Source organism: Parambassis ranga, chromosome 16 (genome assembly GCF_900634625.1).
Source record: "Parambassis ranga chromosome 16, fParRan2.1, whole genome shotgun sequence".
Lineage (NCBI taxonomy): Eukaryota > Metazoa > Chordata > Actinopteri > Ambassidae > Parambassis > Parambassis ranga.
The window spans coordinates 14180138-14207720 of NC_041036.1; the positions used below are offsets into that span (position 1 = coordinate 14180138).

Here is a 27583-nt window from a genome sequence, read left to right on the forward strand (position 1 = left end):
TGTCATCTCTTTTCTCTGGAAAAAATGTGATTTCTTAGATGATTTAAAAGTCACATAGTTTCTAAAAGCAAAAGGAGTCTTTCATTTGTCCAATTTGTTTTCAAATGTTGATTAAAAATTGAATTTACATGACTTTTACTTTTGCTTCCTTCTTTTTTTTAAAGTATTTCCACTCAATGCACTGTAGAGCACTTCATTATGGAGATGGTGTAGACTGGAGTTATGTTCAATTGAGCTGATGGCATCATTTATCAAACCCTGTAGTTAATAGTAATGTCCATATGATGGAGCTATTCTACAGCCACAAAAGGCACCATTAGATCTTTTATATAATGTTGCTAATACATTATGCATGTTTACATTGTTTTTCATTTGAGTAAAAATTGGACCAATGAAACGCAGGTGTTTCAATGTAAATTGATATTTTATAACTTATTTTATAGCTTATTCTCAAGTCATGCTCACCGTGTAATTAGCTAGGATGTAGGCTCTAACAACATAGAACACATTTTTAAATATGGGTAAAATTACATTGTTAAATGCAAGAAAAAGCATTTATATAATAAATATTGAAGTTGTATATTTTTTATATAGTTAAGATTTTGACCGATGCAAGTAACTAAATGCTGCCTCCCTTTAGCAGACAAATGCTTTTTCTTGGTATAAGGACACAGCTGTGGTCAGCAGCATAATGAAAATGCAACAAAGGCAACATTGACTTATTCAACAGGGAGTTTATGTAAACAGTAACAGGAAAGCAGCAACACTCTGACATGCAATAATGTCCTGTGTCAGCTCTCTACTGCCCATCTCCATCTGCATCGCTGCACCCAACTGCACAAAACCCAGCAGCAGGGCCTCTGATGCAACACTCTCTGCCCTGTTGTTCCCTGAGGACAGAGATGAAACAGCAGCTCTCATGCAGCTGAAGCTCCATCCACCAGAGGAAACATGGAAACCTCACCCTGCCTCTCCTATAGATCAGCGAACTCTGGCTGCCTGTAGTAAGAGCTTTTAAATGTTATTGGCTCCCCTTGGTGCTGCAGTGATGGGTGTAAATACATTATCTCCCTCTAGTGGTGAATGTAAGACTTCGATGATGGTCATTGTCATTCTGGGCAGTGCCTTCCCATTGATCTTCATTCAGAAAGATAGAACACTGCAGCAGAGGGAAAGAGCAACGCTGGAGAAGGGTGGATGCAGCAGTCTGTGTACGCAATTTGCATTTAACCTACAGGAGGTTAAACAAGGTAAACACGTCATGGACACAAGAGTGAAATACACATTTGCAGTGATGTCATGTTAATGTTAAGATGCATTCACAAGAAATGTTGTCATGTGAAGAAACATTCAGGAGTCATTAATTTAATACTGGCTTGATTGTCCTGATCCATGCAGCCTCACTGTCACCGTGCTCTTTCTTACACTATTAACTGTTCTGGCAGACAGCCGTTTCAAAGGAGGATCCACAAGCAGGCTCGCAGAAGAACGAAGGCCCAGCGGGCTGAATCCTTACAATGAATTTATACATGCTGGCAACTTTTAAACAACTACAGCCTTCTGGTGTCTGAGCTAGCTCAGACACCAGAACTCTTGTCAGAACTCTTGTCAGAACTCTTGTCAGAACTCTTGTCTTGGTGCTCTTGTCAGTGCAGCTAATAGTGATTTGTTTGTAGTGATTTGTCACCTTTTATTCAGAAGAAAACAGATATCACCAGGATTATCCTTATTTCCTCAGTCAGTACCTCTGAATAAGAAACAGATGCAGCTGTGAAGTGTGGCCAGTGTGCGCATGGATGCATGTATGAGCATACATGTGTGCAGTTCAAGCATAAATCAGTGCTGCTGACAGAGCCACTTGAGTGATGCAGTGACAAGATTGTTCACATCAGCATGCTGTAGATTATTGATGGCTCCTGACTGTCTGTGGACACTTTCTATCTATCTCACATGATGGAGGAGCAGCAATAGTCTGTGTAATTAGAGGCAAAAATCACCTTAAAGGACAGACACACATATGTGCCTTAAGACAGATAGATGTCCTCCAAATGGATCCATTCATCATGGCTGTCGTGTGCTGAACACATTTCCCCTCTTTAAGATCTGCTAAACTGCTCGTTGCCTGTTCTGCGGTCTCTGAAAAAGCTGACTGTTTTGGACATTGCAGGTGTTTATTTTCCCGTCACAGCCTGCAGCCTGTTTCGTCCCTTTTCTCTGAATGTCTGTGTTTCTGTCCCCCTCTGCCCCTAACCCCTCCTCTCTCTCTCCCTCTCTCTCTCTCTCTCTCTCTCTCTCTCTCTCTCTGTGCCACGTATGTAACCTAAACTGTAGAACTGCGGGGTTGGACCATGCAAAAAGCTTTCCACAAGACCAGGCTGAGTCTCTGAAGTCTCCCTGGACCTTGTTCAGTGAGGAATGAAATGGGGCTGCACATTCCCATTTTCCACTCTAAACCACTTCATTTAAGCCGGTGTACTTTTGCATCTACACAGACATTTTGTGCATCCATCTCATGTTGTTCTATCCAAAGCCCCCCACTCCAGTTTATGCTTGCTTGCCGTCTCTGTGTCAGATTTTCACTTTCCTTGCAGTGTATTGTGTTGCGATAAAATGCTATCCTGGCCCCTCTCATATAAACACAGGCTCCTCCTTCACCCTTAGTTAATGTCATTAACAGGTGGCTGTCCAAAATAGACCCACACACAGACAGCCAGGCTGTCAGGGATACATGTTTTTATTATGCTGGCAGGACTGTCATCATGTGTGCAGACCAGTCTGCAGCTCATTTCCCTGTTGATTTAAAATTTCAATCATGTATGGGAAATGAGCAGGGTGAGAAAAAACACACATTTAATCAACAGTGTTAACCAATCAGACTGCGTGCCCCCCCTTCCCCCTTTACACTCACTTTCCATAACTCTTACATACCTATCTTCCTCCCACCCCTTTCCTCTCCCTCTCTCTCTCTCTCTCTCTCCCTCCCGTCAGTACTCTGCCCCTCTATTACGTTTCAAGCGTCTCTTCCTCCTGAGCTGAACAACACACACCAAACAGGTCAGAGTTATTCTTCTTTTTAATCAAGTGCATTAGCCAGCTGTTGCTTTCTTGTATCAAGCAAATCACACAGGTGGTGGTGGTGACGGTCATTGGTGAACTGATCGAGGTACTATTTCAGCACATGAACTGCACATGTGTGCACAAACGTATCCTCTGCTGAGCTGCTGGACCTTTGGGGTTACTGCAGTTTCATGGAATAATCAAGCAAACACTGTAAATGCGTCTACGTTGTTGTGGATATTAAAGCAAGCACTTGTTTGTGTCATCCACTCTTAGAGCAGCCTGGTCTCTCTGACCCCTCGGATCATCTTGTGGTTTATGTGAATGCAATGTGATCATGGTTTGTAATTCTATGACTTGTACTAACTTGGTTGTCAGCAGCTGATATTCATTATTACAGTTAATGGAAGGGTGTTGTGCTGCATGCTCTTCCATTGCACTGGTTCATTAGGGATGTGTATGGTTTTTTTGTTTGTGTTATTACAGTGGCTGCTGTCAATAGATGATAAATGGAGATTATCGATGCCACAGAATGTTATTGTAGTGATACAATTTGATCTCTGATCAAATCTGATGTCTGAATGAACTTTTATAGTCAGAACAAATGTTCAAAACTACCTCAACACAAGTTTGATTTCATATTGTGAAGTATGTCTAAGTATTTTTAATTTGACATTTGACATTTTATTTGAATTTATGTACAATAGGTTATTAGGATTTTGGCCTTTTCATCAGAATGTGTAAATGTGTGAGTTTTGACAAAACAGTCTGAATTCTGAGAAATCTCAGAGCTCTTCCTGGTTGTTGTTAGAGTTTGTATTACACCTTATTACTCTCAATGTGATTGCTCTTTTCACACTGATTTTGCTCCTGTGGTGTGTCACCTATAAAAAGCCTCTGATGCGCTCAGAGTTCGCCCACTGTGTGTGGCCTGCTGCCGCTGCTGCTGCCTTGCTAACTGGCCGGGTATCTTTCTCCCATTCTGTGACCTGTTGGGCTGCACAGGAGAATTAATTACTGCAGCCCCCACTCTGTCAGAGGGTTCATGCTTGAATTATCACCTCTCATGCCCCCCTGTGCTGAGTGGCAACACCGTCACTCACATTGTTCAAACCACTCCCTCACTTACAGTTTGGAATAACAGGAACGACTTCTTAAGCCCGGGCCTGACTACAGAAACACACACACACATGCACGCATGCATGGGCACGGTCATAGCTGCAGATTCCCAGTGTTTGCTGGAACACATAATGCCAGATGGGAGGTATTTGTGGCAACCCATTATCCCTTCAGATCAATGGAGCTCTGTGTCTAAGCCAGAGATAGTGTACCTGCTCATGGAGAAGCTCTGCTGTCAATTCCTCTGGGAAAATAGAAGACGGGTGGTCCAGTCTGGCGCTGTGGTGTTATCTCTCACCTTGACCCTCCACCAGCCCACTCCATCAGCTCATCCTGCCCAATTGTTTCTTCATCTGAAGCAAAATCTGCCTTTCAGGGAAATACCATATGGCTTATCTATTGCTGGCTGAGAGCATGTCATATGGCTTTTAGGGAAGGAATACTGTAGATGCTGATAAAGCTGTTGGTAATTAAATATTATGCTGGTGATGAAAGGATTCTGCTCTGGTGAAGCATATGCTGACTGCTCTTTCATCTCTCTGTTTCATCTCTCTATTTCAGAGAACTGGACGGAAAACAGACATTGGCTCTCCTGGTCCTCGCCGCCATCTCTTCCTATTTTATCATTACCTCTCTTCATCCACTCACTACTCTACTGTAGCTATATTCATTTCTCTTTTTGTTTAATTTGGGTATCTGTGGCACAATTTACCCATCCATCACAGGATAGCTGATAGCTCTTTTCAACCCTTTATAGTCTTAACTTCATTTTCTTCTTAACCCATTCCATATTCTATCATTTGCTGCTCTGGTCGTTCTGTCCCCTGCTCTGGCCACTTAGAAGTATGTGGTCCAACTTCTTTGTGCAGCAGGATGAGGAGGGCCGCTTCGGTGTGGCAGGGCCTGGACAAGGTGGAGGTTTGGGTGGGATGAAAGTTGGTAGAGGACAGAGACGAACCCACAAGATGAGTGACAGCCAGGAGGGAAAGATCAAGCTGGCCTTTTTTGTAGCTATTGTTGGGGTGATCCTGACGGTGTTGGGCATGGGGACAGAGTTTTGGGTGGAGCTGGCCCAACCAAAGAATTTCAGCAACAACCAGACCTGCCAGATGGCCCATTATGGCCTTTGGAAGGGCTGTATCCGCACCCTATGGGTGGCTGATATAGACCCGGAGAGGACAAGCTGCGGTCCTGCTGACCTACCTGGAGGTGAGACTTATGGCTGGTGTGTGTCTGTGTGAGTTTGTCTTCATCTGTCCTGTGCTGTCTAGGAGGCGAGCAGGTGAGGTGACTGTTTCCGGCTTTGAGAGGTTGTGAAATGTTGAAACCATGAAGGAAAAACATGTAACCACCACAAATTTTCTTTTTTGCCATCACCACTGATGTGAAAACAGAAGGAGCAGGCATAACTTCTGTGATGCATGCCCTCTGGGGATGTGCTTACATCTTTCTGTCTGTACATCTGCACCCATAAGAGATTGAGGGACGGCAACAGTCCATTCTAAAAACACTGCATCGTGCTCTCATCCTGCTTACAATATAGGCATGGTTTTTCACGTCTCTAATTTTCTTCTTGGTGTATACATGCACACGTGGTAAACTAGCAAAGGAATAAAGAGTGGATAGCTGGTTTTGTGAAGCCGCCTGCATACATATGTATCTAGGTCATCCTACAGATAATGTGCAAATTGAATCATTAAAAAAATACGACGCTTGAAATCTAGTCTAGTGGAGTAAAGAACAAGTGCACAGCTATAATGAAACTCCTGTTGTAACAATATAGATCAGCAGCATGCAGGTACATCATGCCATATATTCACTGCTATTCATAACATGATCTGTGTAATGAAGCATTATAGATAATGGGGTTTTCTCTTGAGTGAGAACCTAATCATCTCCTGCTCTACACACAGTGCAGACAGGAGACCACAGGTTTATCATTTTGATGGACATCCATGTTTTGAGTCATGACAGCCCCTCTCTAAAAAATCTTTATTCAGTTTGACCGCAGTTAGGTTCTCCCAAGTGTGTCGATTATCTGCACAATGACCTATTTCTGCCTGAAAAGAGGAGTCCAGAAACGATGAGAGGCAGGTATTAGAAGACAAGGATGCTTTAGAAGGAAGTGCTGCTGGAATCACTGCCCGAGAAGAACAAATAAAAAGCTTCTTCATATATCAGCGATACACGTATATCACAAATTCTGTATGCATACATCACCGTGAAGAATGTGTTATGACTTTGTATTTCTACCCGGTTTTCAAGGACTAATTTATCTTTCCTGCATCTTTGGCTGCTTCTAGCTAGCAGATATGTCTCCAAGATGGTGTGTTGGTGTGTGTTGAGAAGACAGTCTGCCTCTGACAGTCTTTCTCACACGTCCTTACACTGTTGGCCCACGCTGCCTGTTGCAGATGGCTGTGGGCTCATCATGTTTGCAGGAAAACAACTGTTTTTGCCATCACTGCTTCTCCATTTCACATCCCTGTTTACATGCCTCTGGCTCCAGTCCCGAGCAAAGTGCAGCCTGCTGATGCCGTGTCTGTCATCTCAAGACCAGCGATCCATCTTTGCTGCCTGCTCGAGAGGGAACATGATGGCTCGATAACTATAGTCTCAGTGGGGGCAGAGACAGCAAAACCAGTTGACTTGTGAGAGCATAATATGTTAGAAAATCTGCAGTTGAAAATGTGCTCAGACATATTCTTGTGAGAATGTGTGTGTGGTCATCATGGACCACATAATTTTCAGCAGATGAAAGTCATCACTATTCACTTGTGAAGCCAAGTGGAATCTGACTACTTTACAGTTTTTGTCTAAATATAGAGAGGGGGAAATGAGGCAGAGGGACAGACAGGGACAGAGAGTATAGCTAATGCAGTATTAACCAACCCCTCTGTGTTTCCTCCCCTCATGACATCTCCTGCTCCCCCTCACCTCCTTCTCCATCTGCGGCTCCCCTCTCTCTTTCCCTTCACTCACCACCCCTCCATCTGCCTGTATCCAACTCCCTCTTTTTTTCCTCTGAGCTTGCATCCCCCCTTTTTCTTTAGCTCACATCCTCTTCCCTTCTTCTGTAGCCTGTGTGTCTCTCCACTATCCTCCATGTGCCTCTGCTCTCTCCCTGCCTCTCTTTCTCTCCTCTGCCATCCACCCTTAGTGTTTCACTGTCTCTCACCCTCTATGGCGGCACCATATGTGCAGTGCTTAGAAATGTGTGTGTGTGTGTATACATGGAGAGGTGTGTGTGTCTCTGGATATTCCAGCTAATGCTCGACACTTGGATATAAATAGGAATGATGCCTGGAAGGAAAGAGCGCACGGATGTATAGAGATCATAGAAGACCAGCAGCCATCCATAGGAGTGTGTACTGTATGTGTGTGTGTCTGATCCTGTGTTTTTATCCACAGACTCCAACTGCACCTACTTCAAATTCTTTACCTCTGGAGAGAATGCGGTTATATTCAAGAAGACAACTAACAAGAGTGAGACATTTTACTCCCCCTCCTGCATTTCTTTGCTGCCCATACAGACACATAAGGCAACTACTATCAATAAAGATGTTGTTGTGGTGCTCACAGGACCATGCTGGTAGTTTTTGCATGTTTTAGCTCATTAACTTCCACTGCCACCCATTTTCCAAAGCAAGCCATAAGCTATCACACTGATTAATGTGTTTGCTTGTGCTGCCCAGGGAGCCACTGGTTTCAGCTTGTAGATTAGCTGGCTGAGGCTTGATACTGTACATCACAGGACAGGCAGGAAAGGACGAGGGGAAATTTCCATTTGACACATGAAAGGTGTGGAAGAATTATCTTCATAAGCTCCATTACGTCTTTTTCACTGTACTTTGACTGCTTCTTTTAGGCATCAGGCTTACTTAAGTACTCTTCTATATATATATATATATATATATATATATATATATATATATATATATATATATATATATATATATATATATATATATAAACAATCCAAGCAGAATCAGGTGATTGAAGCACAGCACCACACATGGCATCTTCCTTTTTGCACCAGATTTCTTGAATATCATTTTAACTGCATTGTTTTACATTATATGCGCTCCCAGCATCTCTCTGCTCTCCATAGATCTGAATCTGGCAGCAGCTGTTTTAGCTCTTTTGAGTCTGACCATGATGGTGATGGGATCCATCTGTATCACCATGTCCCTCAGCAAAGGAGTGCCATTTTTTCTCAAGCCAGCCTCCTTCTGTTTCATCCTATCAGGTGCGATATGACCTTTCTCTTTAAATAACATGGTCATCTTAGTATTTCACAACATTTGTACAACTGCTGGTCAATCCTTTGAGATTAGAGATCTCATTCTGCCACATGTTTCTGATTTATACAAAACTTCATGTGGGAGATTCAGATTTTAACAGTTGTTACTTTTTATCTACCTGCTCAGGTGTACTGGTTCTTCTCTCTGTCCTGATATTCCACCAATCCGTGTTGGCTTTACTGTCCAGTGACCACTCCGTACCTCTGCACCATGAGCTGTCCTGGTCTGTGGCCTGTGTGGGCTCAGCGGGAGCCATTCTTATTTTCGGAGGTTTCCTCTTCATCATCCTCTCTCTCCCATTCAGCCCCTGGCAGAAATGCCTGCCACACAAGAACAGCACCACCTAGCCCCTAAATGCTGAAATATGCATACAACATTCTTCATATGTTGCTTGACAGCTGTGGTGTCATTGAGCTTGCTCTTGGCTTTTAATTTGCCAGAGAAGCCATTCTAGGTCTTAACCGAATTTATAAAGAGGAGTCAAAAACACATGCACAGCACAGTAAGGGCTCTAGAGGTAGATTTTGAAGTTTTTTTGTATAAAATAAAAGGAGCAACGGGGCTGCTGCTGACTCCATGGTGTGTTTACTTAAGTTTCACAACAGGTCTGCTTAAACGTATATTTATAGATCTAGTTTTTCCACAAGCATTAGTAGAGAAAATTGTTTTTTATTGTTACTCAACTCTTTTTTTTTATTTTAAGTCTTTTTGAAGTCTGTTTATATTGATGCACACATCTCTCAGAAAAAAAACATTTTAAACAAACAAATGATTTCCAGCAGGAAGACAAATATCACATGTACCTTACTAAAAAGCATAACAAACTCACTGTTGTGAGCAATATTTTCATGACATGTTGTTTTAAACTACATTGGCAAATAGCAGTCGAAGTTAATACCAAAAAAGTAAGCATGGATGTGCTGATATACTGTTATCAGAGCACATGGTATCCATAATATTAATTATATTATATACATTAACAAAGAATCCAATGACATTTTTTGGACACTTATTACTTGATACAGAGGCTTTAGCTTTCATTAGTTTCTCGTGTGTCTTTTAAAGTCGTTGGGTGAATGTTGCTTCAGTGTGTCACATGAGAATTGTGAGATGAATGAAATGCACTGTGAGAATAGATTTAAAAATGAGTTAGATGGACTCAAGCTTTATGACCCTGTATATAAAACATGTGTTATATGAATGGCCACTGTTTGTGGTGTTTGTTACTTTATTTGCAAAATGTATGCAAATATCTTTTATTTTTGTCCTAGGATGCTCGCTGTCAGGAGAGGAAAACAAACACTGTGCTCTGTTGTACTCACGTATGTGGCACCAGTTAGGCTCATTATTAAACTGATTTCACATAAAGTTAATGCCTCCTTTTGGTTTGCTGGCATGACATCATGTTTGCCCTCTGATCTGACATTCACCCATTTCACCCCTTCACAGTGTGACTCCTAACCTCTGTGCCAAACATCCCCAGCCCCCCCAACCCCCCAACCCCTCTCCTCTATAATTAGGCCAGAGCTCATCGCAATGCATTTCACTGCAGAGGTTGGGAAACCTTATCCTTGAATTTCAACTATGTACCCCTGAGCCTCATACCTCTGTGCCCTTTCCTCTTCCTACCCTGACCTCACTGCGTCACTTTCCCTGCTGTCTCCAGGGGGAGGTCAGTGCTCATCACCTCACCTATCCTACAACATAAAACCAAGCTTTTTGCTTTGGACGCAGATAACTGACTGATGAGCACACAAAACCTCCTGCACCCTGCTCACTGGGGACTAAATGGCATCCATTTAGACTGTCACATGCTCACCTGCACACAGACGCGCACTCGCATGCTTTTAAATCCCAGTGGGCAGAAACCAAATCCACATGACACACTATCCTGGTTGTATATATAGATGTTAATAGTTCTACTGAGACTGTGTGACAAGTGGTGCATGGGCACAAGTTGGATGTTTGTAAATGGTAAAGGGCTTCCTAGAATGTTTGACCTGAACACTAAAGGTGGAAATTAAAAGAGGATGAAAGCCTCAACTGTTATTTATGATTTATTGCCAAATTATTATTGGCAAATATTGTGTTACGCAAGGCTGTGAAAAGGAATGGCACCCTGTTTGTAATTGGTTTGCCTTGGCAGCCTCACTTCTTGAGTCTCTCATCACGGCCTCACTGTGGGTGTCACTAGACTGCAGTAGGTATGATAATAGCAAGCAAAGGCACTCTGGATAACTAATCCTCAGGGTCCAGAGCACTGCTAGGAATCTCAGGCCCCTTTTCAGGATATGTCTCTGCTTCCCTGCTGCACCACCTCTGGTCTATGTAGGGAGTCTGCCAGCAGCCATTCCCTTAACAGTCACCCCCTCTGAGGTCAAGAAAAAAAGTGGGCTGCTGTGACCAATGCAGACTTTAAGAGTATACTTTGTGCAAAAACACGCACAAGGTACCAGATGGGTCTGTCGGGAATAAAGTTCTGCTCTGCGGTTGTGCCCACAGGAAAGTACATTAAATTAACTTTCAGCTGATTTTCTCATTATCCTCTTTGGCAGATACCACCCATCTGGCACTATCCATATATTAGCAAATATTATGAGCTCCAGGTCTAACAGGGAAGGTCGAAGTCTTCTTAGGATCACAAAAAGATTCACAAAGACCTTCAGCTTGAGTTAACTACTAAGAACAGTGCTTATAAGGACAAACTGAATGTTATACTCCAGTGGAGCGTATCTAATGAAAACATAGTGAAAAAAATGAAAATAAGTTTCCTCCAAATAGTTTTCATTCTCACATTCAGGTCGTCTGTTAACATGAGATGCAACACAGTGGCCAAGCCATAACAATTCTGAACTTCTAAATGTGAATCATTGAATTAAACTCAGACTTCAGGTATGGGAAACAAACAGGAAACAAACGACAGCAGTCTGTGAATATGTCTGTTATTGTTTTTTTATAAACTTCGTGCAATACAGTGTTTAAGTTTATCACACATTTAGATAAACCATAATCATTTGTCTATATCTATTCTCAACTACATACTATTCATATTGCCCACATAAATGCTATCTGTGTGCAGCTTTATCACATTATTCTTTTTTCAAATGAAATCAAAGAAATTAAAATGTAAAGAATCTGGAAGCATCTGGTCATTGTTTGTTTTGCTCTGTCAGTATAACATAAAGCAGGTGCATCCATGGTTCCAACCAGCATCTGCAGTCACCCCGGGACGGTTTAGAAGAGGATGGGTGGTGGTGGTGGTGGCTGTGTGGAGTTTTTGTGTGTTTACATTCTCATCAACATAAACAGCTCAGAGTTCAGACTCAGCAGTTACAGGGGAAGCACAGTGAACAAGAATCTTTGGGGAGGTTTAGGGATCGTCTCTGTGGTGATGTGATAGGGAGAACACCGATCATGTGACCAAATACGGGCAGGGGGAGGGGCTTAGTATGGCAGCAGGGGGCGTGGTTGGTCGTTAAACCAGCCAACAAGAGTCCAAGAAACAAAAAAAACTTTGAGCCCAGCCCGCCCTGCCCAAAACGATGCTTACCCCGTTTGAACAGTGGTCCCACAAAAGACTTTACAAACGTGTGTTAATTACAATGAACATGTCAAAAGTTTCTCTCTATAGTGTTTTTTTTTAAACCTCTTACTCCACATATACAAGTTGTGTTTTTTGCCACTGATGATTTGCATGTGTCACTTTTGGATGTTTCATAGAAAAAAAAATCTTTTTTTTTTCTGCTCAGGCAGCGACCTTTACCTGATTCTATACAAATGTGTGACTCTATTTCTTATTTTTCTGCTTCCTCCAGTCCGAGGTTATTGTTAATGCCCAAGAACAAACATCTTCAACACGACTATAGCTACAAGTACTACTGTTAACACTGATTAGAATGGAAATAAGACTAACAGAGGCCCATAGAAAACTCGTAGTAACAATGATGTTGGTCAGTTGTCTCAGTTGCTCACATTATTGTTGCATTTCTTTCAATATTGGAAGACAAATTTACAGTATTCACATCTGACTTCATAGTATAAATGAAAAGTATATAATACGGGGGGGAGGGGGGGTTAAAAAAATAATACAGGCTTTCATTCTCCCACATGTTGTGCACACTCATGCGAGACACAGTTACACACAGCACACTGACAGTCCCAGTGGCTCTGCATGGAAGAAATTCACAGTAAAAGTCATAGAGATCTAAAATTAGAGTGAAAAAAATGTCATTCCAAACTAAAAGTATTTGCAAATACAGCCTTGCCTGTAATAACGCTAAGAATAATCACAACAACAATTGGACATTAATGATGATCTGGTTAAATTAGCAGGAATATTGCACAAAAATTTCATAACAGCCCAAGGTTAATTGCGTTCGATCATTAACAAAATAAATCATTTCTAGCACATTAAAATATCAAAATAGTTTTATTGTGAAAGTTCATTGTTGTTGTTATTATCACTTTGTTATTACTCTTCTTTTTATTCTCAGTGAGACTGACTAAGTAACAGTGAACATGGAGGGAGAGATTTCACCCACCTGCCTGTGTTTCTATCTCTTTTTATGTGAGACACACAAATGCACCTACTACCCCGTCCTCCCTCTCCTGGTTCTCCTCCTCACCTCCCTTTCTCTCTACACAGGTGTTGTCTTCCTATTGAGGGTGTTCGAGTTGCTCTCCCTGTCTCCCTTCAGTCTGTCCAGAGTCCCCATCCCTCGCTCCCTGTCTACTGTGGATGAGGTGAAGGGTGGAGGCCCAGAGCCCACAGAGTTGGGCATCGGTGCATTGGAGTTGGAAGAATTGGAAGGATTGTGGGATTTAAGGGAGGGGAGTGTGCCACTCATCATCACTCCCCCACCCCCTCCGCCCCCATCCTTTGGGAAGCAGTTGTGAAGCTGGTAAAGGGTGGCCCTGTCCACCGTTCCATACATAGGCGGCAGACCGCCAAGTTTGGGGTCACGGGACAACGTGTAGAGGGAGATGTCGCCTCCAGCCAGGGCCGTGTGGGAGCGGGAGTGTGGGTTGGGTAAAGTGGACACTGAGATGGGGCCCTGCGAAAGTAGTGCAGAGGGGGGCAGGCCGAAGTTCTTCCCCCCACCTCCCCCTACAGGTGAAGGGTCTCGGGAGCGGGAGGGGTCGGTGGATCGGGACGAGGAACGGGAGCGGCGGCGAAAGCGGTAGCTGGGCAGGCGGAGCATGGCGTGTGTGGTGCTCTTGAAAATGTCGGTGCGAGAGCGACAGCGAAGCTCTTTGTTCTTCTCGATGTAGATGTTGACAGCCAGCACACCCACCATCTCAGCCATGATGAAGGACAGCCCTCCAAAGTAAAAGGACCACCCGTAAGAGTACTGCCATTTCTTATCTTCATCCTTCTTCGGAGAAATGTCCCCGAGTGCAGCCGAGATGTAGACAATCACACCGATTATATTACTGAGACCTGTGAGAACACAAAAACAGAGTGTTTACACAGGAGCTCCACAAACTTACAGCACTAACAAATTTCTCTGGCATGACAATTTCAAACATATCAGTAACAACTGGTCGGATAAGCAGGGAATGTAACGACCCCCATTAAGATGACAGGATAATCCAAACATGGTAGAAACACTCCCCAGCAAAGCATAAAAGCTGTTATGGCACATAACATTCTCCAGATCACCTGCCACACATGCAGATAGACCTGCGCACAGGGGGACATGCATATACACAGCTCTACACACAGATGCATTCATTTACCTGCAGCCACAAAGAGGATTCCTGCCCCGAGGATGATGTTCCTTTTGCTCTTATAGAAACGACTAGCAGCAATACAAACTCCTCCCATCAGCAGCAGGATGGCACTGAGGATTGGAAAGATGTTGGAAGCCCTGACTACCCCTAAACAGAGAAGAATGGAGGAGGGGAGAGGAGAATAATAGGTTAAGAACAGTAAAAGTGAGAAAGGAGTATACAAGGAATGGAAAGATTTGTGCTCTGAGGTGTAAGGAGCTCATTTAAGAACACCTAGCAATTTCAATTTCAGCATGGTACTCCTCATATACACACTAAGTCCAGCAGACCAGGACAATATTTACTTCTTCATCTTAGATCTCAGGAAACAGAGATGACATCATAACATTCATCTTGTGGAAAGCGTAGTAGTCCGAGGGTGCCAAATCAAGTGAATTATGAAAGTTCAAATCCTGGTGGAAGAGCCCTCCTCTTATCAGATTCCCTGGAGGCTCTTTTTTTCTCATAGCTGTCTCAAGAGATCAAGGTAATAATCTGTAATAGTGTCACCCTTTTACAGGTAATCCACCAGCAGCATTCACTTTGCATTCCAGAAATCAGAAGCCATCATTTATGTGAACTCTGTTTCTCTCGTCTGTGGCTGGAGATCATGCCCTACTTCTCATCAGGCCCCAGGAGTCACCAGTGAGAGCTCCACCACGGCCTCATGGACCATCCTGGGTGATTTGGGTGAAACAATCTTTTGAAACCACATCATGAAGGCTGATACTGTCCAGTTTGATAGACAGTGCTGGCTTGCATAAACTATTGGCTTAAAACATTCTGCAACTAGTCAAAGAGCCAAACATAGATTGAGAGCTGCTGTATAACTCGTCTCTTCCTGTAATATGTGTAACATGACATTTTAAGGAGTTCAAAGAAAACCCAGACAGCCCATTGTTAGCTATTACCACTTAACCACAGTTTGAATAGAATCAGGAAACGGCCTGAAAATGGCCACAGAGAAAACAAAAATGGTTCCTTCAATAGAAAGTATACACAGAGTACTTGGTTGAGGAAATTAATTACTCAGTTCTAGGCACACAATTGAGTCAAACCCTTCCTATGTGGCCTTCGGTGCTTTCAGGAGGTCTGCCAACCACGCACACACACAGCAGAAAAACACATTAACACTCCTCTCTCATCTAGGACAAGTAGGCCACAGGAGAGAAAATGCCACCTAAATGCCAGCAAAATGCCTCTGCAACATTGTCAACAGAGCACAAGCCTTTCTTTATGTACGCACAGGCACACATGTAGCATATCACAGGGCAGAAAGACATCACTGCAGGGCACTGAGTATGAACTAGGGCACCCCATCTCCAATGTACACACAGTCACATGTTTATTTCTTGAGATTTTCTAGTGAAGAATGAGACATGAAACACCAGGCGTGTGTTTTTGTATGCATCTCTGTCCCTCATCATCTGTGTGTTGCAGGCTTTTACTTACGTAGTACATACTCTGCCCCATCATGGTCAAAGTCTGCATCCTCTGGGAAGTGGTTAATCTGAGAACACACTCCTCTCTTCACTCCTGAGATGAAAGTGAAAAAAAAAACAAGGTGACCAGACTCAGCAGAAGACATGCAGTCATTTGTGCAGCCTTAAGAAAAGAGAACAGTAGCTATCCTCCAGAGGTACAAACTGACTGACATCTTTGTTTGAAAATCTCTTTCTATGAGTCCAAGCATACTGATAAGAAAACAACACAAAGGTCAATGGCTCTGCTTGTAAATGCAGATGATGTTAGTAACATGCACAGTACACACACACGCGCACACACACACACACACAATACATACAAGTATGCAGACACGCTGGCAGACAGATAACTACCCGCCGGCGTCTTGCACGTAGACAGACAGAAGGACGGGGGAACGATGATGACAGCACACCACTGTTGCTGATGGATGGAATTGTGAGAGAGATGGAGTGATGGAATGAAGAGACACAGACGGAGGGAGAGACGGACAGATGTGGAGTGAGCTGCTCTCTTTTCTCACAGCTCTTACATTTCCACAGGTTGGTCTGTAAAGAAACAGATGGAGGACATCAGTTCCACATGGATCCGTGTTAACAGACTCATAAGTTTTAAACCTTTCCACATCATTATAATGGAGCAATTGTTTTGTTCCTTCTCATAATCAAACATTAGGATCTGCTTTTACAAACTAGACAGGCTCTTACATCAATGGCGCTACATGAATTCTACAAAGGCAAATCACCGCAGCTCCACCTTCGGAAAACCTGCATAAGTGAGAGGAGGACAGTACACATCTTTATCCAAGGCATAATGTGCCACCCACCAATGGGCATAAATCTTTTAGAGCTAGCCTGTCCTGCATTTCCAGCCCAGCTACACCTCACTGCATCGCTGCACGACTACTGAGCATCTATCTTGGCTGAATACTCCATAGACATCAAGGATACTTGACCTCTAAGCCAAGCCAAGACACTGTCAGCTTCAATGCACCACAATGTGGAGAGGAGACTGAAAGAGAGCATAAACCACAAGGAGACAAAGACGAGGACAAACCAGTGATGATGAAGTGTAATGTTTGGGGCAGAAAGTGAAGAAACTGAGAGTGGGGCACAGGAGGGAGTGGGTGGGGGTGCACTGCAGCAGAGCTGCAAAGGCTGTGGCGCTTATCTCTAATTGGCTGCTTTGCTATCAGGAAGCTCAGAGATGAGGACAAATTAGCTTTGTACAATGACCAAGCCCCGGCTGGGCTGGGGATGCTTTATAAAGAGGGCCAAGAGGAAAAGCTTTCACCTCAGCCTGTATGTGAACAACGGCACAGATCGCTAACTCACACCACCCCTTTGGCTGCTTCACTGTTAACTCCATCCCAGCCTTTATGGGTGAGCGTCAGCCAGGCAGTGTAATGTATAATGAATTAGCAGCTTGTGTTGCAGTGACAAGCTGAAGATTGAGAGATGGTTGCTGCCAGTTTCTGTGTCTTCTGCCACTTGAAACGTGAAGTCATCGACTGAACACAGGCTTTTCCACATTCATCATGAATGCAGCCTGAATCAGACAATGATTAATGGATTATGTTGAGGGTTTTGCTTCAGTATCGTGTAATTATATTCAGTTATTTACAGTCTAACAAATACAATTGAAATATGTGTATTAGTAATAATAAATACAGTGCCCAACAATACAAAGAGCCAATAGTGAAAATTTGTTGTCAGTTTATACATTAATCCTGCCATTCATGGAAGAGTCCAACATTTCTGCAGCAACAGTACGGTTTATAAGCTAGATACACTCCAACCAGTACCTCCTACTCCATATGATGATGGTTAGCCACAAATGAGAACATATGAGCTGAAATTTCTGTATTTGACGACACTATTCACATAATTGTAGATCTGACCATCATGTCAACTTCACAGCTCTTTTTAATGCTCATTTCATCTCTTCATGCCTATCTAAATCATGGAAATGCTGCATATGTGAGTGCTGAGTGCCACAGGGATGTTTTTGATGGCCAACATGGAAGTGAGCATCACCCTGACTCCCAAAGGCTTTTAGATTATTGAAGAAAAACTCATTATCGACATCACGCGTCACGTGGGAACTAGTATCTGCTGCACTACACGCAGCAAACACAGAAGACAGCCACAAACAGGAGCCTGTCCTCTGAAAGATGCGTGCTGCCCTTTGTGCAGTGATACAGTCATGGCTGGGTTTAAAATAATTTCCACATGAAGTCATCCATAACAAAGTCTGTGGATTTTCCTGAATAACATGATTTCTGGAAAACACTACAACTTTAAGCACCACAACACACGTGATATCTAGTGTCATAAACTCTGAAAACAAAATCTGACAAACAATCTTGATAAATAAATAGCACAGCAGGCTGCAGACGTATTTAAACAAAACACACACCTTTAAAATAAACTCAAGCCCATGTTAAACACCAATGTTATTTTAGGAAAACATACATTTATTTTTAGCACAAGAGAACTGGAAGTGGTGAAATGTTAACGTATTTCCAGGATGCATATTTGCATTATATGAATTTTTACCCTCATTTCAACCCAATGTCCAGTCCTACTATCAGCTGATTGGGATTGCTAACGTGTCAGCTTCCCTTGCACCTAAATAGGACCTCATCCCAACCAAACTTGCTCCCACATGTACCCCACAACTTCATCTTTACCTTCCAGGCAGCATATTCTCCACAGCCCGGAGTGGGTTAGTGCCCCGGGGTCCTTCTTGTCCTTATTATGGGGGTCATCCTGTGTGATGTTGGCTGTGCTGTTGCAGATAAGGGCACGGGAATACAGCCAGTAGTCCGTCCCTATTGCCACCGTCATCAGGCCAAAGGCAGCGAATGCCCCCACGGTGGTGAGGAGGATCTGGATCCCCTTCTCACACACCATGCCTTAAAGAGAGAGAGGGAGGAGGAGAAAAAAAGTGGACAAACATTTAGCACTGACTAAGAGAACAAGAAAGAATTGGATAACCAGGCAGGAGAAACTGTCGTTTATTAAAAAAGACAGCAAACATGCAGGTGAGATGATGAGGGGCACGACAAAGGTGAGGGGCACCCGTGGGGGGGAGGAGAGGGAGGTGATGAGAGAAGACAAGAGTGAGGTGGAGGCAGATGTGGGAGGTGCATAAGTGGCTCAATGATGTGTCCTTGGAGGAGAGTTTGATGACTCTGCTGACTCCGCTTAACAAGACAGAACTGATGTGTAGCACAACAGATCACACCCTCCCAATCTCAACTACTCCATATTCATATTCATGACACTGTTCTCCCCTTCAGACACACACACACACACACAGATCAAATATGGGATCACCTTGTACTCATCCTCATTAGGGAGTCAGTGTGGGTTTGGTTTTTACATACAAACATCCATGTATGCTCTCACACAAAGAGCATTACATAATTCACTTAGAGCTGTCACATTGACCCGTGCAAGTGTGAGTTATGAAGTTGCCTCGATAGCCTACGATTTCCACTGCAGATATTTTCTGCCGGGTTCGCTGTCCTGCAGATAAAACCTCTGCTGACAGAATTATTGAAGTAACATCTGAAAAGCATGTCAGATTGAGACCTACCTGACGGCGAGTTTCTGTCCTTCGACTCAATTTTGAAATCTTTCTTTTCCTCGTCAGTGAAGAACGTGCTGTCCCCTCAATCCGGACAGCATCCATCGACTGTTTTCACCTGCTCCCCCTCGCTCCTTCTTGCACTTGTTCACTCTCTTTTTCGCTTCTGTGTCTTCCTCTTTCTGTTTGTCTCGCTGTAGGTTGGTGTTGGTGGAGGTCGTGGACGGTCGCCCCGCTCTTTGTCGGTCCTTTGTTAGCACTTACAAAATTGAAGAAAAAAACCCATGGTCACTGCTCTGCTGCTGCAGACAAGACAAATGAGACAACAAGGATATGTTGCATTATTGGTTAGTTGGAGGTATCAGGTCAAGAACTTGCAGATAAACAGTGACTTTTGAACTTTTGCCAGGTCTTCAATAATATGCTGATTGTTCAATTTTGTTGCATCCAAATTTTAATTTATTTCTGGGTGAATGAGCCTTTTTTAAAATCTCTGTTCCATTTGAGCCTTATCATTTATTTATAGTTTTACTTTTAGTGCTTCTTAAACTAGGGGGTGGGCTCCCTGTGGGGGGATGACAAGAGCAAAAAATGTAGGCTGGAACTAAATGACCATTATTTTTGTGAACAAAATAAACAAACAAGTTGTTGTATTCTTGCCTTCATCATTTACTGGGCTCCCTTATTACAAGCCATTCAAACTAAACTATTTATAATTTAAATTTAAATTTAAAAAAAAATACGTGCTGGGTGCATCATCTTTTTTTTAAGGGGACATGGCAAAAAGGTGTTGATGTTAAGAGCAAATGAAAGAAAGAAGAGACTCACTCATTAACCTGGACAAATAAAGTCAATCAAAATCAATTTGCCTGGTCAATCCAAAAAAAAAGAGCATCACACTGCCTTCAAGCTTTGTGTCAGCTTGACCAACCAACAGTAGACATAAAAAGGAACCAAAGAAATAGAATCATCTTTTATTTTATTTTATTTTATTTTATTTTATTTTATTTTATTTTATCTAGAGATGCCAACATTTGTTGGTCAGAATGAAAAACTTCTACATCTTCGGATCTGTTATCAAAACATTCTGCTAATACATAAGCTGTGTCTCAATGTGGATGCTGCATCCTGTGTAAGCTGCATTTCAAGAGCAACACTTCAAAAAAGTCTATCATATAATCATAATCACGCTTCAAGCTTTGTGCTATAGGTGGAACAACCACAGGGCTGCCCTTTCTCTTATTTAACCCGCTTAGTCCCATTGAGATCAATCTCCTTTACAAGGGAGACCTAGCCAAGAGGGCAGCACCTTAGTTACATTAAAAAACAATGAAAAACAGATAAAATAAACATTAAACATAAAACATTTGCACACAGACAATATAAACTGCAAAGATTTCACCAGAGCCTTAAACTCATTCAATGTAACAAGTACTTGTGGTTGAAGATTGCACTTTATTCCAGGCATTAGGTGCTGAAAACAGGTGTGGTTATGTCTATGACGACTATCAAGGACGACTTCCTGAATGCCTGTGTGTGACAAACCCTCTGCTGCAGGTCAAATGTGCTCTTCTGTTCTCCGGCTGTGAAGAGTCTAAAGGGTAGATCATTTGCCACCCAAAGATTAACTGTAAGCCTGATCATCGGTAGCTGAGTAAAAGTTTTAAGTGTACTACAACAGAACAGAAATATTCTTTGCATGTCAGAGCATTTTATATAAGCATGCAGTGTTCAAAATCTGAGCCCAACACAGCCAGCCATGCCTTTGTATTCTGCATGTAGCACCTGTATTTGAACATTAATAATCACACTATATTCAGACTACAATCCTCAGTTTAAGGTCATTTGTTCCCCATCAGCCTTCATGTCCTCTTATGTATCAGTCATGAGAACATGCTAAATAACACAGTGACTGTGGTAAACATTTAATGTCAGCATGATTAACATGCTGACATGGCTGTGAGGATGTTAGCGTGCTGGTGTTAGCATTTAGCTGCGGCTGTTAGCTCGCTGAAGATGAATGAAATGATGTATCTTACATCAGTCAAGGGATGCTTTCATCTCCCTCTTCTACATATACACACCAGGTTATGTGTTCAAATGCTGCGGCTGTGTTTGAAACAGTAATCATAGCAGTGACAGCATTACAGGCTAAAGACAGAATGACTCCAGAGCAAGTGAACTGCATCTAGTCTGAATAAGAGGAGCAAGAGGGGGAGGCTGAGAGGACCAACCCGACATTGTTACCATAGCAACATTGAATTCCAAAGTCTGGATCAGCATAGAGCGAGAGGGGGGGAAAGGAGAGGGGCAGGCAAGAGATAGAGGGAGGAAGAGGCAGAGAGAGAGCAGAGCAGAGAGACGACAGAGACCAGAGACGGAAAAGAAAGAGGCAGAAATGAGGGGGATATTTCGAGTCACTTACATCGTGACAAAACCAAGCAGACAGACCAGTGTGCTAAAGCTCTATCAATAGATAAGTGTGTGACCACTGCAGCACAGATGCTCCTGCACAAACACACATGTGCAAATGCACTCATAAATGCACATGAATAAAGACTAAATAGTATCAGTTCCTGAGGACACAGTAAGTGTCAGCATCCTTTCCTGGTACACTGAGAAACAAATGAAGCAGCACACGCTATTCAACAAACATTATTTAGTAGACATAATGCAGTGCATTCAGGTCTGTTAATATTTGATGATGCAATATGGCACCGTGATCAAAATAGGTTACATCCTGTTTGCATTGTAAGACCCAAAACAGAGCCGCCTCAGAGACAGAAGGAGACACGGTGTGTGTGTGTGTGTGCACATTTCCTCTCCAGCACTTCTGAGGATGGGTCAAGTCCAATCTTATTGAATCCCAGTAATGTTCCCCTCTGCCCCTTTAGTTAGACAGTTAGCCTCGTATCTCTACATTCAAGCTGCTTATTATGTAAACTGTCAAATGACACCATGACACTGTTGCTTATTTAATATACATTGTTGGTGCGTATGTGTGTAAGCAAACAAGCAAAAGTGATTATGCATCATGCGTGTGTTGTATGACCTTCCAACCCTATCAACTTGCTGCCACTCCCAGAGGATACATGTCTGGAAGGGCTAAGCCTGAAAACACAGCATCTAATGTGTATGTGTGAGTGTGCTTATGAGGTCTTTGACTCCGGTATTTAATGAATAACCTTAAGAATAACCTAACTTATTCCCCCCAGCACAAACTCCCCTGTGTAGGAGATCATAATTGTCATTTAATTATCTGTTATCTCTATTTTGCACCAATAATTAAGAAAGAAGGGAACGAGGGGAATGAGGAGAACGAGAGCAGGAGAGCGTGAAAGAACAAGAGGGCACGAAAAAATAAAAAAAAGAGTGAGAGTTTTACTAAATGGGTTAGACTAGAGGACTGCATAAAACTGTTAGAGGAGGGCAGAGTGGGCTGTACGGCCTTTTTTAAACAAATAGCCTTTTATTCAATTTTCATCCAAAATGTGTTTCATTTTAGCTTTTTTTGCCCCCACCATAGTTGTGGTAACATAACAGCTGTTTGTTTTCTAATCTGATGCATCTCTGTGTGTCTGTAAAACCTCATCAGACCTTTGTCTAAAATGTGGCAAGAGAGAAAAGAGATTTGCAAAAAAACACATCAAATACATCATGTATAATTTTGATACTTTTTCAAAATGCCGACAAAGAAGTCTGACTATAGAGGTACAAAAAGGTGAAATATAAGATTTAACAGCTCGCTCCTCTAATATGTAAATTTGGATTTAAAATCTGGATGTGGACACAATCAATACATTTCTTTACTCTGCCATAATGCTGAATATCTCTGAGGTTCCCCTCACAGCGGTGCTTGTATGTTTGTTACACTCAGAGCACTACGGGCTAGCCAGAGGCCAATTAGCTGCAGCAGGACACACTGCAGCAACAAAAGCCAAGAGCTTTGCTTTGGGAGCTAGCAGCTGCAGGGACCATTACAGAGCCAGGCCCTCACTTGTCAGAAAACTTCAGATGTAATCAGATCTACCTGCGTGACTCATTGCTGGCATGACAGAATACCTTGTTACATCATAAAATGTAAGCATGCCCGATGAGTTGTGTGGCTCTAATAATGTAGCCATAAATCACACAGGGGATTTGAATTCTGTAGCAGCTGCTCCATTAGCTATTCATTGCATAAATCAACTACCAAACTGCTTGTTGAATAAATGATGACAACTGTAATAAGTTTTTCCACACATGTGAAAGGCAACGGTCCTGTGTGTGCAGACCAGAATATCTTCAGTCTAACAACAAGGTGCCTTCACACTGAACGCTGCATATCAGGACTCCAGTTAGTGAGAATGATATAAGCTAATGCTTGACCAAAAGAGAAAAAAAATGCACTAGCCCTACTTATGATGACAGCTCTAAAAATACAAGCAGCGTATTCTATTCTGGCAGCAGCGACATTAGGAAAACATGCATAAATATTCAGAGCAGTGACTCTTGGTAGCTGAGATGATCCCTCTCCTTAATCACGAGAAAAAGCTACACACCTGAGCTCATTGCTAAGATCCCACACACATACACATTTACATCTATGCACCCTCATATGCATGCCGGCATACACATGCACAGGTGCACAGGAAAACATCAACACGCAAACAAACCCCTGGCATGCAAATACATGTGCAGCCACAAACCCCCACAACTGTCAAAGTCATGGCAATACATTCATAAAATAGGTCATCTTTTAAAGGTACTTCAAAGCATAGCTGAACTACCATTAAGCCCATCTGAAGAGTCTACTTAGATCTGTATGTGACCAAGTCTGTCTGAGCAGGACAGCAGAACTGAAGAAGCCACTCGGGGGGGTGGGGGGATGGCGAAATGTTTTTAAAAAAAAATAAAATCCTTGATTCCAGTTGCCTCGATTTAAACTCTTGGACAAGCCTGAGGAGGCAGTAGCAGTAACACCTTGGTCTAAGAGGCTCTCAAACTGAAGTGTCTCTGAATGACCTGATGCTCATGAACCCATGAACTTACAGTATGCTCAAACACATGCGCAGCCAGCCACATGAAACACCCACATATTCTCTGAGTAAAGCACTCTGATGGCAGAGCCGGCACAAAATGGCCATATTAAAGCATAGTTTTAAAACAGGAAGATACGTGTTGCTGTTACATCATCTGTCATGAAAGGCACAGAACAACACATAAAGACATCAGGGTGCAGCCAATGATTAATCACCGATTCATCTATTGTATTGTCAATTTTCTTTATAGATTGATTCCCATTTCCAGGCAGCATTTTCACAAAGCCAAAGATGGACATCTTCAGCAGCCAAAGGTGGATGTCTGATGTTTTGTGTCAGTCTTTATACTAAGCTAGAGTTTTGATTTGGGGTTTTGAATGACTAAAGTAAAAAGTTATAATAATGTGTTATTTAATTATATTTTAAAGAGCTGATAGGGACCTGTGTTCCTCCTTTCACTCATGTGCTAAGCTGTGTCAGCCGACTGTTGCTGCCTATTTATGTCTAAAAAAAAGATTATTATAGGAAATGTTAAACTGTTTCTTCTTAACATCCACTTTCTCATAAGCTAAGAAGATGACTGACAAGTGAACCATAACATGATCTCAGCTATTTATATAAAGTGCATATATAAAGATTTTGTCTGATTAACTTCACTATGCCACACACTGAACATCAGCCTTTAAGCCTTTTTAAGCTGTGGTCAAAGTTCCCTTTGCGTGCACCTCCATGCTTTCCTGTCAGACATGCTAGCAGTGCATCTGTTGTGTCCATGTCTCTGCACACAGACAGATTGGCACCTCACAGACACAATATGGTTCCATCTACAGCCCTACACTCAGACGCTGTATGAATTTGAGGAAGGTACTTAAAAACACCAAAGCTTTGGGTTAATTGATGCACGGGTCACAGCCACTGAGACAGGAGTCAATTAGAAAGCTTTAGATAAAAGCCTCTGCTTACCCGAATTATAAACAGTGTGGTTTATTGAATCAGTATGATCTCTGTATGAGCCTTTGTTTGATTCACGGTACAACCTTGGGTTCAGAGTTTGCTGCCAAAGTATGCAGGGTTGTGTTGTAGCAGTTACACAGTAATGTGAATGAACCGTAGAGTTAAGATGATTAGATTTGTTTGAGATCATATTATATCTGTGCTTGTTACACAGCACAGGGTTTCCTCCTGAGTCCCTGACTGAAGAGAGAGAGGAACACAGAGAAACCTCAGACCATCAAGAAAAATGCAGCAAAAGCATTGATTCTCTGAACAATAGCAACATGACAGATGTGATGATCATTGCAGAAACATTCCTCCTGAGAGAAACAGAGTGAGAGACAAACCTGACCACCCGACCAGCTGTGAGATGAGAGCCAAACCAAACACGCAGAAGTTACACAGATTGTTTCAGATTTGTTGTAGACCACTTGAGCATCAGATGATTAGGATTTGGCCAGCGCTTAAAACACAAGTAGAGCCCGTGTGGGCTGCGCACCGATACTGACTGCAGTGAGTCACCTTACAGTGTAAACAGCCGATCTTACAGCCAACTGAGCAGTTTTGAACTTAATCCAAAATCCACAGAGAGGATCATCAAGGCCACACACATCACACACATGGCACAGACGGCGTTTAGCACGTGGAAGGTGGAGAGGGGCGGAGGGGGTGTGACCAACAGACAGCCTACAGTGCCTAATGAGAGACTCACTGCTTATTGCTGGCGTGAAGTCAATGCAAGATATTAAACAAACCTTCAAGACGCTGCAGTTACAGTTAAAGAGAGGTTGGAATTAACTAGCTGTGCAAGCAAGGCTCTGTTCAATTACCATTAGTACAGTAAAAAAAATGCTAAAATTCCAGTTTAGCTCAGACACTGACACCATCACTTCACACAGGTGACTACATTTGCCCACAGTGAACCTTAAAGGTGGATTTGCATGCAGCCAGAAATCTGCATCTTCATCAGATACTTCCAGCCTCAGCGCTCTATACTTGTCATGAGGTGCATCCACAGTGAAGACAGGTGTAACTCACTCACACCGTTTGCTGACAGAGCACAGTCTGACTGCTGCAGTGCACACACACACACACATTCCAATTCAAGACACTTCTTTCCACCTTTAGCCCAGATGTGAGCTGAGAGCTCTGATGTACAAAAAAATGAATGATTGATCGGGTGCCAGATGTTTGGTGCCCTTTACCTGAGGATCTGTCAGGACACAGGTTGGCTGGTGAGAGGAGGGCGATGTGTGCTGAATAGAAAATGAATCTGTAGATGACATGATGTGGCCCCGTGGTTCAGCGTAGAGCTATGAGATGCTGGCCCTGCACTGAGAAGATGTGCAGACACCGAGAGCGTGCAGAGCTCAGTTTATAGTGTTGCGGACTGTGGTGCATTCATTAGTGGAGTATAAGCCACACACACACACACACACACATCACCCTGACTGCATTATGGGCTACACGGTGGAAAATGGACGCCTAGCATTGAGCGACCGGTACAGAGAAAACTCAACACAAATCACACATTATTCTCTCTCTCTCTCTCTCTCTCTCTCTCACACACACACACACACACACACACACACACGTCGACCATTTCAAAAAATACAACAGATATTTCAGTCCAGACACCTGCGGTGCGGATGCAGGGAGAGAATCAAACGAGCTATTATAAGGGTTTCATTTGCATAATAGACGTAGCTAATTATAGGCCTTCATAAATAGGTGGGCAAATGTTCATTCAGTGTTTAATCAGAGAGGTGGCAGGAACATTATTATGATCATTTATTATTATTATTATTATTCTGCAAATTCACTCACAGGAGTGAGTTAAGTTGTAGGAAACAAATCAGTGTGGCATGTAAATTACACCGCGTGAACTGCGGTGCATTAAAGTGAAAATAACAGTGTAATTATGATCATTAAAAGAAGATGGCAGAGGTCTTACCTGCTGGCGTTTTAATTTTATTTCAGAGCTTCGCAGCGCGCTGCACTCCCAAAGAGAAGAAGAACAAGAAGGAGGAGGAGGAGGAGGAGGAGATGGAGGGAAACCGAAGAGATGGGGTGGACGGTGGAGAGGTCTATCGAGGCAAAAATAGCATAGAAATGATGAAAAATAAGAAGCAGCCAAAGGGAGTGGACTCTCTGTTTAAATTTACAGCAGCCTATGACGGAAAAGGGTTGCATTAAAAAGGGGGGTAATACAAAACACGTCACAGAGCACGGATTTGTCCA

At 42.7% G+C, this 27583-nt stretch overlaps 2 protein-coding genes across 3 annotated transcripts; one reads left to right on the forward strand and one right to left on the reverse strand.

Annotated features, from left to right (window-relative positions):
• Positions 1-2944: 2944 nt before the first annotated feature.
• On the forward strand, positions 2945-9765 carry cacng6b (calcium channel, voltage-dependent, gamma subunit 6b). Its single transcript, XM_028426036.1, has 5 exons — positions 2945-3054; positions 4738-5385; positions 7588-7662; positions 8288-8425; positions 8607-9765. The coding sequence occupies exons 2-5, from the start codon at positions 5022-5024 to the stop codon at positions 8825-8827; spliced, it is 798 nt and encodes a 265-aa protein (XP_028281837.1). The 5' UTR covers positions 2945-3054; positions 4738-5021; the 3' UTR covers positions 8828-9765.
• A 1875-nt stretch (positions 9766-11640) lies between these two features.
• Positions 11641-27554, reverse strand: cacng8b (calcium channel, voltage-dependent, gamma subunit 8b). 2 transcript variants are annotated; one of them, XM_028425533.1, is made up of 6 exons: positions 27297-27554; positions 19338-19587; positions 18427-18651; positions 15705-15788; positions 14220-14360; positions 11641-13920 (listed from the first exon to the last, which is right to left on the reverse strand). In XM_028425533.1, the coding sequence occupies exons 3-6, from the start codon at positions 18647-18649 to the stop codon at positions 13118-13120; spliced, it is 1251 nt and encodes a 416-aa protein (XP_028281334.1). In that variant the 5' UTR covers positions 18650-18651; positions 19338-19587; positions 27297-27554; the 3' UTR covers positions 11641-13117. The 2 variants fall into 2 exon arrangements, with proteins under 2 accessions (XP_028281334.1, XP_028281333.1); XM_028425532.1 differs by having other exon boundaries at positions 19338-19630.
• Between the last annotated feature and the right edge of the window lie 29 nt (positions 27555-27583).

Bases quoted from the DNA above. Each gene is read 5' to 3' on its own strand.
- cacng6b (XM_028426036.1), top strand. From the start codon at position 5,022: ATGTGGTCCAACTTCTTTGTGCAGCAGGATGAGGAGGGCCGCTTCGGT. The intron at 5,386-7,587 runs GTGAGACTTATG...TTTTATCCACAG, and splicing joins TCCTGCTGACCTACCTGGAG to ACTCCAACTGCACCTACTTC. The intron at 8,426-8,606 runs GTGCGATATGAC...CTACCTGCTCAG, and splicing joins CTTCTGTTTCATCCTATCAG to GTGTACTGGTTCTTCTCTCT.
- cacng8b (XM_028425533.1), bottom strand. From the start codon at position 18,649: ATGGTGTGTGAGAAGGGGATCCAGATCCTCCTCACCACCGTGGGGGCA. The intron at 15,789-18,426 runs GTAAAGATGAAG...CTTTCATCTCAG, and splicing joins GAGAATATGCTGCCTGGAAG to GAGTGAAGAGAGGAGTGTGT. The intron at 14,361-15,704 runs GTAAGTAAAAGC...TTCTCTGTTTAG, and splicing joins TGGGGCAGAGTATGTACTAC to GGGTAGTCAGGGCTTCCAAC.